We start from the raw sequence: 13032 nt of genomic DNA on the forward strand, positions 1-13032 counted from the left end.
TGAGCTAACAGCAGTATGAGTGGTCCCCTTGTTAGTATCCCCATTCTACCTCACACTGGGAACACAGAGAAGGAGACTATGTCAGATCTTCTGTTGTATCTATGCATTATCTATTTTATTCCCACTTATTAAATGAAGGGAAAAAAAATGTCTACTATGTAGTGATGTTTCATTGTTACCAATTTTGTATTTATGTGAACTGGCCAGTTTGAAGTACAAATATGGGTTGGCATTTAAAAAAAAAAAATAGAAACTCTACTAAAGACTCAGTGTATATAACATTTTATACACAGGATTTTTTTTTGTATTTTATGTCCTTGTTTTATAGCATTCAGGATGTTTTTAGACAAATGTGAAGGAGACCTGTGTGACCTAAGAAGTGAAAACACATCAACATCATGCCCACCAGAAGGGGAAGATGAACTCCCTAAGAAAAAGCATCGCAGAAACCGAACAACTTTTACCACTTACCAACTTCATGAGTTGGAACGTGCATTTGAGCGTTCCCACTATCCAGACGTGTACAGTCGGGAAGAACTAGCTATGAAAGTCAGCCTTCCAGAAGTTCGTGTACAGGTAAGATAAAAGATCATGAATAAGGGACAAAATTTTTTTTTAAACTAAGTGCAGGAAAAATTAAGAGTAATAGAAAACTACTTAATATAGGTAACCCTATACAATCAGCAATATGTTACTTTTCTGTGATATTTGCAGACTCCCATATCGTTCGGTGGTTTTATAGGTTATGTTCACAGAAACTTAAAAAGACATCCGTTATTGCTGCAATGTACTTGACTTCAATGCAATGCATTGAAGTCAATGGAATGATAGATGTCCAGTGCACACAATTTATAAAATGAATCAATGAATGAGTCAAAATAATGATCATGTCAATTATTTTCTAACGTCTATTGCAAACAGCTGGCGTTATTTTTTAGTTGTTCACACAGTTTACCTTTTTTCACCGTCACGCGCCATTTTTACTATTAAATTGAATGGCTTCTCAATTAAAGACACACCCAAAGGCCAATTAGTCCAACTAAACTAGAAAAATGTACCAACAGCCATCACTGCACTGACGGGTGGCCAAACAGCGAAATGACGTCCGTCATTTTTAACTCAAATTAATGGACGTAATTTTTTTAGATCAAAAACGGAGAGGAAAAAACGTGTGAACATAACCATACATAGCATTTTTAAGTATTTGATGAATATAAAACACCATACTGACAATGCTTTTTAATTTACCACCTATGTGGTTTTCTTGGGTCATGGAATGTTTTCAATTAGTTTGTGCTGTGTTTCCTCCCATTGACCCCTACAGGATTTATTGTAAAAAATAAAAAAATAAAAAATGAAAAAGCATGTGAACATTTGAGCATTTTTTTCTAGCCTTTCCCTACGACTTTTCACAATAGAAATACTAGAATCACACGATTAAAGAATATTAAGCATATTCCTTTTATATGGAATAGAAGAAACATGAATTTTATAAAAAGCTTTAATTTTTCAAGAACACTTTAAGAAATTATAGCTTTGCAGAAGAAGATAAAGAACTGAATGCATAAATTAATTTTTTACTACCTTATACCTTCAGTCTTCTCACTAAAAAAATACACAGCAGATTTTTAGCTAAGTGTACCAACTGTTTCCAGTTCAGAAAAAATTTCTGCTGCAAACCCTCATGTGCTGTACAGTTTCTATCTCCCTCCCACTCATTATTACCCATAATGCTTTTTCACCCTTTCCTTCCTAATCCATAAAACTGCTCTATCCAATTAGCAGACACTTCGAGCCGTTAATGGAATAATCATTATCAGGAATCTGGTCCCGGCAACGCTAATTGCGCTCATCCTATTGCCACGAAAATCTTACTCTTCCTCAGTAACACCTGCTACTATGCTTATTTAAAGTGTCACTGTCATTTTAACTTTCAACGTCTAAATCACAGACGCAAAATAAAGCAAGTTTGCAATATACATTTATTTTTTTGTTATCAAGCTGTAAAACAAAGCTATACTTACCAGAAATTCAGGTCCAGTCTCCTGAAGGCAGCTTCTTAGGGTGCGTTTACACAGACAGATTTATCTGACAGATTTTTTAAGCCAAAGCCAGGAATGGATTGCAGAAGAAGAGAGATCTTAGTTTTTCCTTTATGACCTGTTCTCTGTTTATAGTCTTTTCCTGGCTTTGGCTTCAAAGATCTGTCAGATTAATCTCTCTGTGTAAATGCACCATTAGTCTTGTGCTGGTTGAAAAAAAGAGACTTAACACATCTGGCCAGTACAGAGAGTCACGGCTCAATGTGTCCATCAATCACATGACTGCCTTCTCTGAGTGCAGATGACCTGGGAAATACGGGACTTCCTGTGTTTAGACTCAGGAAAACAGTTTAATCGCAGGAAGTGCCTTGTTTTCCATGATAATGACAGTGACACTTTAAAATTATGCCATTCAGTCCCCTCAAAAAATCTATTTCTTTTCTGGTACAGGTTTGGTTCCAGAACAGAAGGGCTAAATGGAGAAGACAAGAGAAATTGGAGTCTTCCTCAGCAAAACTTCATGACTCCCCACTTCTTTCATTTTCAAGGACACCTATAACCACAACTGTTGGGCCATTAAGCTCCTCTTTGCCCTTGGATCCATGGCTCACTTCACCTATATCTGCAGCTACAACTGTGCACAGTATGCCAGGATTTATAACTTCTTCTCAAAATCTTCAGGCACCATACGCTGGTCACACATTCCTCAGCAGTGCACCACCAATGACATCTATACAGCCTCTAAGCAGTGGACCCTACCAGTGCGTGGGCGGTTTTGTGGACAAGTTTCCCCTAGAAGAGTTAGACCAAAGGAGCTCCAGCATTGCTGCTCTTCGCATGAGGGCCAAAGAACATATTCAAACCATAGACAAGACTTGGCAGCCAATCTGATTCAAGGCTGCATGTCTCGCATCAAAAAGAGATAAACATAGCAATTATAAAACATCAATTAAAGCATCAATCACTCACAAATATAGGGAGTGAGACTATTTAGAGGTCTCAATTTGTTTCTGCAACAGTATACTGGTTTCAGAAATATATTGAATTCAGAGATACATGGTCCTTTTTAACGTTTTTCCAAATGTATTTTTTTGTAAAATAAAATCGAAGTATAATCTAATTTGTCATATCTTCTATGGTTATCAATATAGATTTATATTGCTCTCTCATTAAAAAAAAATTTAAGATGTTGTCATGTGTTAGGAAGTAATGGTAATCTCTGCTACTTGCTTGGCCTGCAGAGGTGTACTGCTGCTTTTACTCTTTCAATACAGAATTTTAGTTAAAGGGACAGTTCCCTCAGATAAGGGTATTCTTCATAATTCATCTTTTATGGAAAAGTTTTTTTTTTTTTGTTTTTTTTTCATTTTCGGTAGTTTGTTTATTTTGACAATTCTACGCATTAAAGAATTAAACACAAATTTTTGTATTTCAACAAGTAGCCAGCAGTCAGGCTTTAATCCACTAAATAGGAGAGGAACCTATTGTCAATTTACTGCTGAAGTAATGGAAATAAGTTATCTGCAATGTAGTATTGCAAAGATCTGTGCACAGGAGCTGCAGGTCAGAATTACATGTGTTCCTGTGCATACATAACCCTGTATAGTGTATAAGAACATGTGTAATATTATGCTGCAATTCCTGTGCACAGGTCTTTGCAATAGCAAGGGTAGGGATGTGAGCTTCACACTGTGAGACATAGCAGCCTATAAACATAGCAGAGGGCTGAGAAGGGGTGAGTGTTGTTAGAGGGATCCTTATTCCCCCCCCCCCCCTCATTATTGTACCATTTTAAGGCTATGTTCACACTCAGTATTTCGCAACCAAAACCAAGAGTGGATTGTAAACACGGAAAGACTATGTCCACACACTGTTGAAATTTAGTGGATGGCCGTCATTTAACCTCTTAAGGACGGAGCCAATTTTCGTTTTTGCGTTTTCGTTTTTTCCTCCTTGTGTTTAAAAGGCCATAGCACTTGCATTTTTTCACCTAGAAACCCACATGAGCACCGAAGCTCCCGTCCTGGCAGCTCACGGCACTGACTGTGGAGAAGATACGCCCCGCGGCTCCACACGCACCGGTCTGCATACACCTTCAACACCCGGATCACCAGCCCACTCGGTCCTGTCATAGGTAAGCTCGGTCTCTCAAGCTGTGGAAAAAGATAACATGCTGTCTGCAGCTGCAGTTCTAGAGCCACCCTCCTTCAATTTTGCACTCCGGTCACAATCAATGGCTGATTCGGCACCTGGTAAGCCAGTCACTGAAGTAGCATTACGCTCCTTAGGGCCCTATTCCACGAGCCAAGCAGGGCCCGATCAACGATGTAAACGAGCACCGATCTGCTAGATCGCCGCTCGTTTACTGGGCCTATTCCACAGCCCGATGATTGTTGAGCGAGGGCTGCAGGAACATCGTTACAACAGCCTTGCAGCATACATTACCTGTCAGGTCTTCTCCTCCGCTCTGTCTTCCTCCCCGGGTTCCCCGCGCTCTGGCTTCAGAATGGCCTGTCAGCTGACAGGTCACTCAGCCAATCACAGGCTGCGGCGGTCCCGGCCTGTGATTGGCTGAGCGCTCCGTCAGCTGACAGGCCATTCTGAAGCTAGAGCACGCGGGATGCGGGGAGGAAGACAGAGCGGAGGAGAAGCCCTGCAGGTTATGTATGCTGCGCTTCTCAAATCGTTGGTCGCCCGCCGCGCACCACTATTCCACCGTAGCGATACACGGTGGGGGAACAATGATTTTAGGTCTGGCCCTAAGTGAACGATCAGCCGATGACACGATTGGCTGATGGTTCTCTGTATTACACCGAGCGATAATCGGCCAAATCGGGCCAATTATCGTTCCTGTGGAATAGGGCCCTAACTCTTTAAGCTCAGAGCATCATTACAGCATGATATACAGTCTGCTCTTTTGGGGGTGCAAAAAGAAATTACTAATTTGGGGGAATGCACGGCACATGTAGAACACAAAATGGCCGACTTTGCCAAGGCACATAATACAGTGGCAGACGCCAGTATTGCTTTAGAAGAACAAGTGGAGGCGCTGAAACTTAAAGTGGCCGACTTAGAGGACTGACCTATTTGTGGCGCTAATTCCTGATGCGCCACAATTGAATTTAACCATAGACTATGCTCACCATATACCGAAGCCGAAAAGTCTGCCTCAGGCTGTAGCACGTGATGTGATTGCTCAACTCCATTTTTTTTTAATTCAAAGATAGGCTAATGTATGCAGCACGCATCACTACATTATTGCCAGAGCGGTTTCGTGATGTCCAGCTATATCCTGATTTGTCAGGGGTGACTCTGGCGAGGAGGCGAGAGCTTGCGGTGGTTACTAAAATCCTCTGGGAGCATCAGATTCCATACAAGTGGGGCTTTCCTGTTAAGCTGGTCGTATCCTGGGAAGGCGCCAAGCACACAGCTACCAAGCCCTCTCAAGTGCTACAATGGCTAGATAGATGAGAGATTCCTAATGGATCAACTACATCCCAGGAGCAATCGGCACGCCGCTCCCCACCCCGTCGTATGGAAGAAGAATGGGGACTAGTTACATCTGGAAGAAGAGGATCGCCTCACCAGGGTACCTCGACAGTCCGTTGAAACGTGATTGACATTTTAAGTTGCAGTTATCGTTTGGTCTTATACTTACTAATATCTTATTCTGGCACTACTGTTTTGGAACATACTGGTAATGGGTATGTAACATAGAAGACAAGTTATATATATAAAATATAAATATATATATATATATATATATATATATATATATATATATATATGTATACTCCTACCGCAAAGTTTACTAACCAAAATGGTTTACCCCGCTGGTTGACAGATGGGGCCGCAACTACCCTATTTACCATACGGCTATACTAGCGGGTTACTTTATATGCAACTATTCTAATTCTCTAACCCTTTTATTTAGGTTCTAACGTTCTTTATTCTAGTTCCTTATAGATTTATAGTTGTTTCCTCAAAGGTATCTTCAGAGGAGTCTGGGTGCAGGCCGCACCGCTTACCTTGGTGACCCCCTTCCCCACTTGTGGTAATACCCCCCCCCCCCCCCCCTTGTGGGACAAGTTCCATGGCCTGGTATATGTATATAGTTATTTTGAGTTATGTTTGTTACACCTGCCTAGAATGCCTAATTTCTGCACATCTGCTGCGTCTATTACTGAAAATAGATAACTATACTGAACATTATGGTGATACAAATATTGTCTATTAAAGGGGTAGTGCGGGGGTAAAAAATTATTCACAGAATAACACATTACAAAGTTATACAACTTTGTAATGTATGTTATGTCTGTGAATGGCCCCCTTCCCCGTGTCCCACCACGCCCACCCGTGTACCCGGAAGTGTAGTGCTTTATGCATACCTGATCCGTGCCGACACGCGTCCGCCATCTTGTGCCTAACGTCATCTTCGGCCGGCCCGAACACCTTCGATCTTCCCGAGTGCCGGCCGCGTCATCAGCTGCTCAGCCGCGATTGGCTGAACATAACTGTGCTCGGCCAATCGCGGCTCAGCGGCTGATGACGCGGCTCAGCCAATCGCGGCTGAGCAGCTGATGGGCAGCGTAATGGGCTACGCCTACTCTTACTAACTAACATAGAAGAGTTGACTGCTCAACAAAAAATAGCCTTTTGTCCCCATAAACAAGACATGTTAAGAAACTTACAAACATAACTGCACAGTTTAAACCTAGATAAGTACGAGGCCGCTCTTCACAGATTGAAAGTTAAATATTACTCACAATCAAGTAAAGTGGGAGCACTGTTAGCAGCTCAACTTAAAAGTAAAGTCGGCAAATCTAGAATACCTTATATTTATGATAAATCTAATGAAATTTTTATTAACCCTCAGCAGGTAGCAGATGAGATCGCTGGGTTCTATGCTGAGTTGTACAACTTGGGAGACGATCCCTCTACCCCCCAACCCTCCAAAGAAGCAATTTTACAATTCCTAAGGCCATCTGGAACTGATGGTCTCTCTAGCCAGTACTAGAAGATCTTTAACCCCTTAAGGACCGGGCCTGAAATGGCCTTAAGGACCGGAGCAAATTTTATGAATTTGACCAGTGTCACTTTATTCATTAATAACTTCGGGATGCTTTTACCGATCCGGCTGATTCTGAGATTGTTTTCTCGTGACATATTGTACTTCACATTTCTTGTAAATTGGAGTCGATACTTATAACGAAAAACCCAAACCCAAAAAACCCAAAATAGCGTGAAAAATTGTGAAAAAATGCATTTTTCCAACTTTAAAACTTTTTTGCTTATACAGAAAATGGTTATACCACATAAATTATATATTAAATAGCATTAGCAACATGTCTACTTTATGTTGGCGGCATTTATTAAACTATATTTCATTTTTTATAGACAATAGAAAGCTTAAAACATTAGCAGCAAATTTCCAAATTTTCTGTAAAATTTCAAAATCAGATATTTTTAGGGAACTGTTCAGGTTTAAAGTGTATTTGAGGGGACTGTGTGTTAGAAAGCCCCACGAAGCACCCCATTTCAGAAACTGCACCCCCTAAACTCTGCAAAAGCACATCCAGAAAGTTTTTTTAACCCTTTAAGGGAGTCACAGAAATAAAAGCTAAGTGTGTAAGAAATTTGAAAATTTTAATTTTCTGTGCAGAGATTTTATTGTAATCCAATATTTTTCATAATTATAAGCTTATTACCAGAGAAATGCCCCCCAATATTGATTGCCCCGTTTCTGCAGTTTATAGAAATACCCCATATGTGGCCCTATTACGCTATTTGACGCAACCACAAGCCTCAGATTTAAGGGAGCGCCTAGTGAATTTCAATGGCTCCGTTATTTTTGGTCATTTTTGACTGTACCACTTCAGGTTGGCAGAGGCTCTGGGGTGCCAAAACCTAAAAAACACCCCTAAAGGGACACCATTTAGAAAATTACACCCCTCAAGGAATGTAACAAGGGGTGCGGTGAGCATTTGGACCCCACAGGTGGTTCACAGATTTTCCAAACAATATGGCTTTTTTACACTAAAATGTTGTTCTAGCCTTCAATTTTTCATTTTCACAAAGGGATAAAAGGAAAAAAAAAACACAAAACATGTAGCGTAGTTTCTCCCGAGTACGAAAATACCCCACATGTGGACATAATGTGCCATATGGGCACAGGGCAAGTCACCAAAAGGACAGAGCGCCATTTAGAGGCTGGAATGGGGGATGGAGGCCATGTCGCAATTACAAAGCTCCTGTGCTGCCAGAACAGTAGAAACCCCCCACAAGTGACCCAATTCTGGAAACTACACCCCATAAGGAATCTAACAAGGGGTGCAGTGAGGATATGGACCCCACTGGTGATGGGCACATTTGTAGAACATGTGCCGTGAAAATAAAAAATATTTTTTTTTTCATTTTCACGTCCCAAATGTGGCCGTCACCAGGGGGCCATATACCCGCTGCCCCACTTGTTAGATTCCTTATGGGGTGTAGTTTCCAGAATGGGGTCACTTGTAGGGGGTTTCTACTGTCCTAGCCGCACAGAGGCTTTGTAATTGCATCATGGCATCCTCTAATGGGAATGGCGGCCATACCTATTTAGCTGTGGAAAAGGGACAATTCTAATTTATTTGGGGGTATTAGGCCAATTATTAGTTTATAAGGTTGAAAATGACAGGTGTCCATCAAATTCAACCTGTGTTGATCCAGAGGAAGGCAAAAAAACCTCGTGAGGCAGACGACAGTAGCCTCATCACAGGGGAAAAATTCCTTCCCTACTCCATAATGGCAATCAGAATAATCCCTGGATCAACGTGACCCCTGAAATAGGAATAAGGGACAGAATTTAGATAATGTAGAACCCCAGTGACATGTGGTACGCCTTGAAGCGATCCAGTATGCAGAGGCCGGGGTGATCAGGACAGGTGTCACACGGGAAAATGGTGTCCTTCCTGATCCCCCTATTACGCCACACTCTGCACTTCTTCTGGGGTTCTCCAGTGTGGGGGACGTCACCTGGAAAATGTTGTCCTGGTGCGATACGGGGTCCTTCATATCCAGAAGCGATGGGTCCGCTCCATGGCTGCTAAATATTAGGGCGCTATTACTGCTTCTGATATTTACGGATCGTGCCACAAGCTACAGTAGCTCGGGCAGCGACGGACCAGAAGAGGGGGTGCTGGTATAAATGTTATCCCCGTACAGGTGGTAACCTTTATCCAGCAGTGGGAAGATCAGTTCCCGGACGATGTCCCCACTAACTCCGAGGATGGGGGGGGGGGGGGGGGGAGTGGGCATCTGGGGGCTGGATTCGGGTGTCCCTTCCTTCATGCACTCTAAGGGTACGTGCACACTGCGGAATCGCTAAGGATAACCCTTTGTGCATTCCGCAGCTGGCACCCGCCGGCGGACTGATCCCGCCGACCGTCCGTGTCGTAGACTCCATTCTATGCACGGGCGGATTCCGCTCTCCGTCCAACGTGTTGATGGAATGACGGATGATGGAATCCGCCCATGCATAGGATAGAGTCTATGACACGGGTGGAGACGCGCGCCCGCATCAGTCCGCCGGCGGGTGCCAGCTGCGGAATGCACAAAGGGTTATCCTTCGCCATTCCGCAGTGTGCACGTACCCTAAATCTGTAAGTGTACCCTGAGGTACTCTCACAGAGTTTGTAGAATTTCACGCCATACCGTGATCTCTTATTGGGACGGTACTGGCGGAAAAGACGTGTCTGGGGGGCAGTGTACGCTACGCTACTCCCAGACACGTCACTGGATGATGAGGAGGATGAGGATGAATGGAGGAAAAAAGGATCCCCCCATTCATCCTCACTGGCTGTTTCAGTGTCGGAGGCAATAATAACGTATGCGTCCGATACCGAAAACACCCTGGGGGCCATCTTTATACGGGGATTGGTATATGGGGTATGTAGTGGTGTAGTGTAAAACTTTATTCAATGTAGTGTGGTGTAATGTAGTGTTTTTTTACGTGTTTTTTACAGTAAGTATACAAAAAAAACCTACGCCAAAAATGGTGTTGCTGATAAATGCCGCACTTATGTTCGGCATTTATCAGCAGACCGTGGCAGTAGGATATAAAAAAAAACCACCCTACGCCAAAAAGGAGGAGTTGCTGATTAGCAGCACACTTTCGTGCGATGCTGATCAACACTCAGCGGCGATAGGGTGCGGAAAATAGAAAAAAAAAAATTGGGAAAAATTTTTTTTTTTTACTACATTCTGAACATCCCTGTAGTGGCTGATACGTGTATTACACTTATCAGCCGCTAGGGGGCAGCAGAGCGCAAGATCCGAAAATAGACGACGCTGGAGCCGGAAAAATACGAAAAAAGACGACGCTGGAGCCGGAAAAAGCCGATCGGGACTCACGGAAGAAGCCGAAGACCCGACAAGATGAAGAGGATGCCGGGAACCCGGAAGACGCCGATCAGGACCCCGGGACAGGTGAGTAATGTACAAATACCTGCTCTGGACCCCTCAGCTACCTAGCTGAGGGGTCCGGAGCAGGTATTTATTACTTGTGGGGACTTTGATCGCCGTGAACGGCCGGCCGGCTGGCCGTTCACGGCGATCGGGACGGTGGTACCGTGACCACCATTACTTTTTACATCGGGCCACCGATGGCCCGGAAAGGTTCCGATCGCCGCTATGGGCTTATCAGCCAATAGCGGCGATCGTCGGCATGGGGGGGGGGTTAACAACCCTCCATGCCGACAGGGAGAGATGGCCCGCTATGTATTATAGCAGGCTATCTCCCCCGATTGTGACCCGGCCGGCCGCGGCGCCCTCTTAAAGGACCCGCGTACCGGTACGTCATGGGTCCTTAAGTGACAGTGATCCATGACGTGCCGGTACGTCATGGGTCCTTAAGAGGTTAAAGAGTCACTGTCGTATTTTTTTTTTCTGCAGAAATCAATAGTCCAGGCGATTTTAAGAAACTTTGTAATTAGGTTTATTAGCCAAATCTGCCATTATCTGCATGTAAAAAGCCTTTTCCCAGGTCCCCCCCTCCTTCCTCTTTTTCATCCACTCTGAAAAATCTGAAAATTGTGACTTGTTGCAGGAGACGTACCCTGTCTGTTCTAGGGAGAGGGGAGGGGGGAGGAGGAAGGAGGGAGTTAGCCGGCAGCAGCAAGCAGATAACAGAGGATTACAGGCACGAAGCTGGGTGACAGCTGTAATCCGAGCCCAGACAGGTCAGTGGTGACTGTCACAGGAGATATCCCGTGAGGGATTTGTAGATTAACTCTTTGTTGTCCTGTTTTGGTCTTTTCTTTAGCTCTCTCCATAGGAGAACAATGAAGACAGGGGGGAGAGCTTCAAACTGCTTTTTCATGATAAAAATGCATTTTTCGGATAATAAACCCAATTACAAAGTTTCTTAAAATCGCCTGGACTATTGATTTCTGCAAAAAAAAAAAATTCACGACAGTGACACTTTAAGCCCCAACTGTGCCCCCATCTTCATTGTACTTTTCTAGACATTCAAACTTCAGGTAGCATCCCTGCTGAAATGCTTAGAGCCTTGGTAATTGTGCTCCCTAAACCTGGCAAGCCCCCTGATAAACCTGGTAATTTCCGCCCAATCTCCCTTTTAAATACGGATCTTAAGTTGTACTTCTCCATATTGGCTACCCAATTAGTTGAGATCCTACCAACCATTATAAATCAGGATCAAGTGGAGTTCGTTAAAGGGAGAGTGTCAGTTGATGGCACAAGACGTTTTGTTAATATTATAGATTGGGTGGGGCGCTATGACTAACCCTAGTGTGTCCTTACCAGCTGTCATGCAAGTAATCCAACATTTTAGCGACGTGTCTTAGGGCCCTATTCCACCGGACAATTATCGTTCAGATTATCGTTAAATCGTTCGAATCTAAACGATAATCGTTCGGTTGAAATGCAGTAACGATTAACGACCGAACGAGAAATCGTTGATCGCTTTATAAGACCTGGACCTATTTTTATCGTTGCTCGTTTGCAAAACGTTCGCAAATCGTTCGCATTGAATAAGACATCGTTCGGTCGTTCGCAATAGATACGAACGCAATAGCGAAGAAATACGGAAGAAGAAACTATCGCAATTACGATCATAAGTAACGATTATCGTTCCATGGAAATGAGTGAACGTTTTCAGGTCTTTCGCAATAGCGGTAGTTTGAGATCGTTAATCGTTAACGATTATGCTAACGATAATCGTCCGGTGGAATAGGGCCCTTACTATAAAGTTGATATTACTTAATCTCAAATCCTAAACATGGGGATTTCTCTGAAGGTCCAACATAACATGTGGGCGACTGACGGCCTCACATATTTAGGGATTAAGCTGGGATATCCGGCATCCACTCTATTTGGTCTTAATTATCCCCCCTTGCTCACAGCCTTGACTAAGGAGATGGATACATACTCCACACACGACCTGTCATGGATTGGGTGTATTTCCTCTATTAAAGGGGTTGGCCACTTTATAGAAAAATTGCTCAGAGTACAGTATTAGTAGGTGTACTCACTGTATATACTGACAGCAGCCCCCTGTGTACCTCATAGAGCTAATATCAGACTCCCCTCCTCCAGGCTGCACTGCCCCGCTCTGTGGTGTTTTGGTCCATAAGATTGCTTACATGGGGGAGCATGTGACCAGGCCCCGCCCCCAGTGTCCACCACTGAGCCTATATATGTCTATGGAGGACACAGGGGACAGGGCATGGTCACATGCTCCTCCATGTCGGCCATTTTATGGACTGAAACAAAAGAGAGCAGGGCAGCCCAGCCTGGTGAAGGGGAGTCTGATTTTAGCTCTATGAGGTACACAGGGAGCTGCTGTCAGTATATACATTGAGCACACTTACTGATACTTTGTACTGACCTATTTTACTATAAAGTGGCCAACCCCTTTAAAATGCTAAATCTACCAAAAATCTTTTATTATTTTAGGAACATGCCTCTCCCGCTTCCTATCTCATATATT

At 43.4% G+C, this 13032-nt stretch overlaps 1 protein-coding gene across 1 annotated transcript; it reads left to right on the plus strand.

The window, feature by feature from the left end:
* The first annotated feature begins 336 nt into the window (after positions 1-336).
* RAX2 (retina and anterior neural fold homeobox 2) lies at positions 337-2933 on the plus strand. The gene is made up of 2 exons (XM_069964538.1): positions 337-576; positions 2493-2933. The coding sequence occupies exons 1-2, from the start codon at positions 337-339 to the stop codon at positions 2931-2933; spliced, it is 681 nt and encodes a 226-aa protein (XP_069820639.1).
* Positions 2934-13032: the final 10099 nt, after the last annotated feature.

The sequence above is a fragment of the Dendropsophus ebraccatus genome, chromosome 3 (assembly GCF_027789765.1).
Source record: "Dendropsophus ebraccatus isolate aDenEbr1 chromosome 3, aDenEbr1.pat, whole genome shotgun sequence".
In the NCBI taxonomy this organism is placed as follows: Eukaryota; Metazoa; Chordata; class Amphibia; order Anura; family Hylidae; genus Dendropsophus; species Dendropsophus ebraccatus.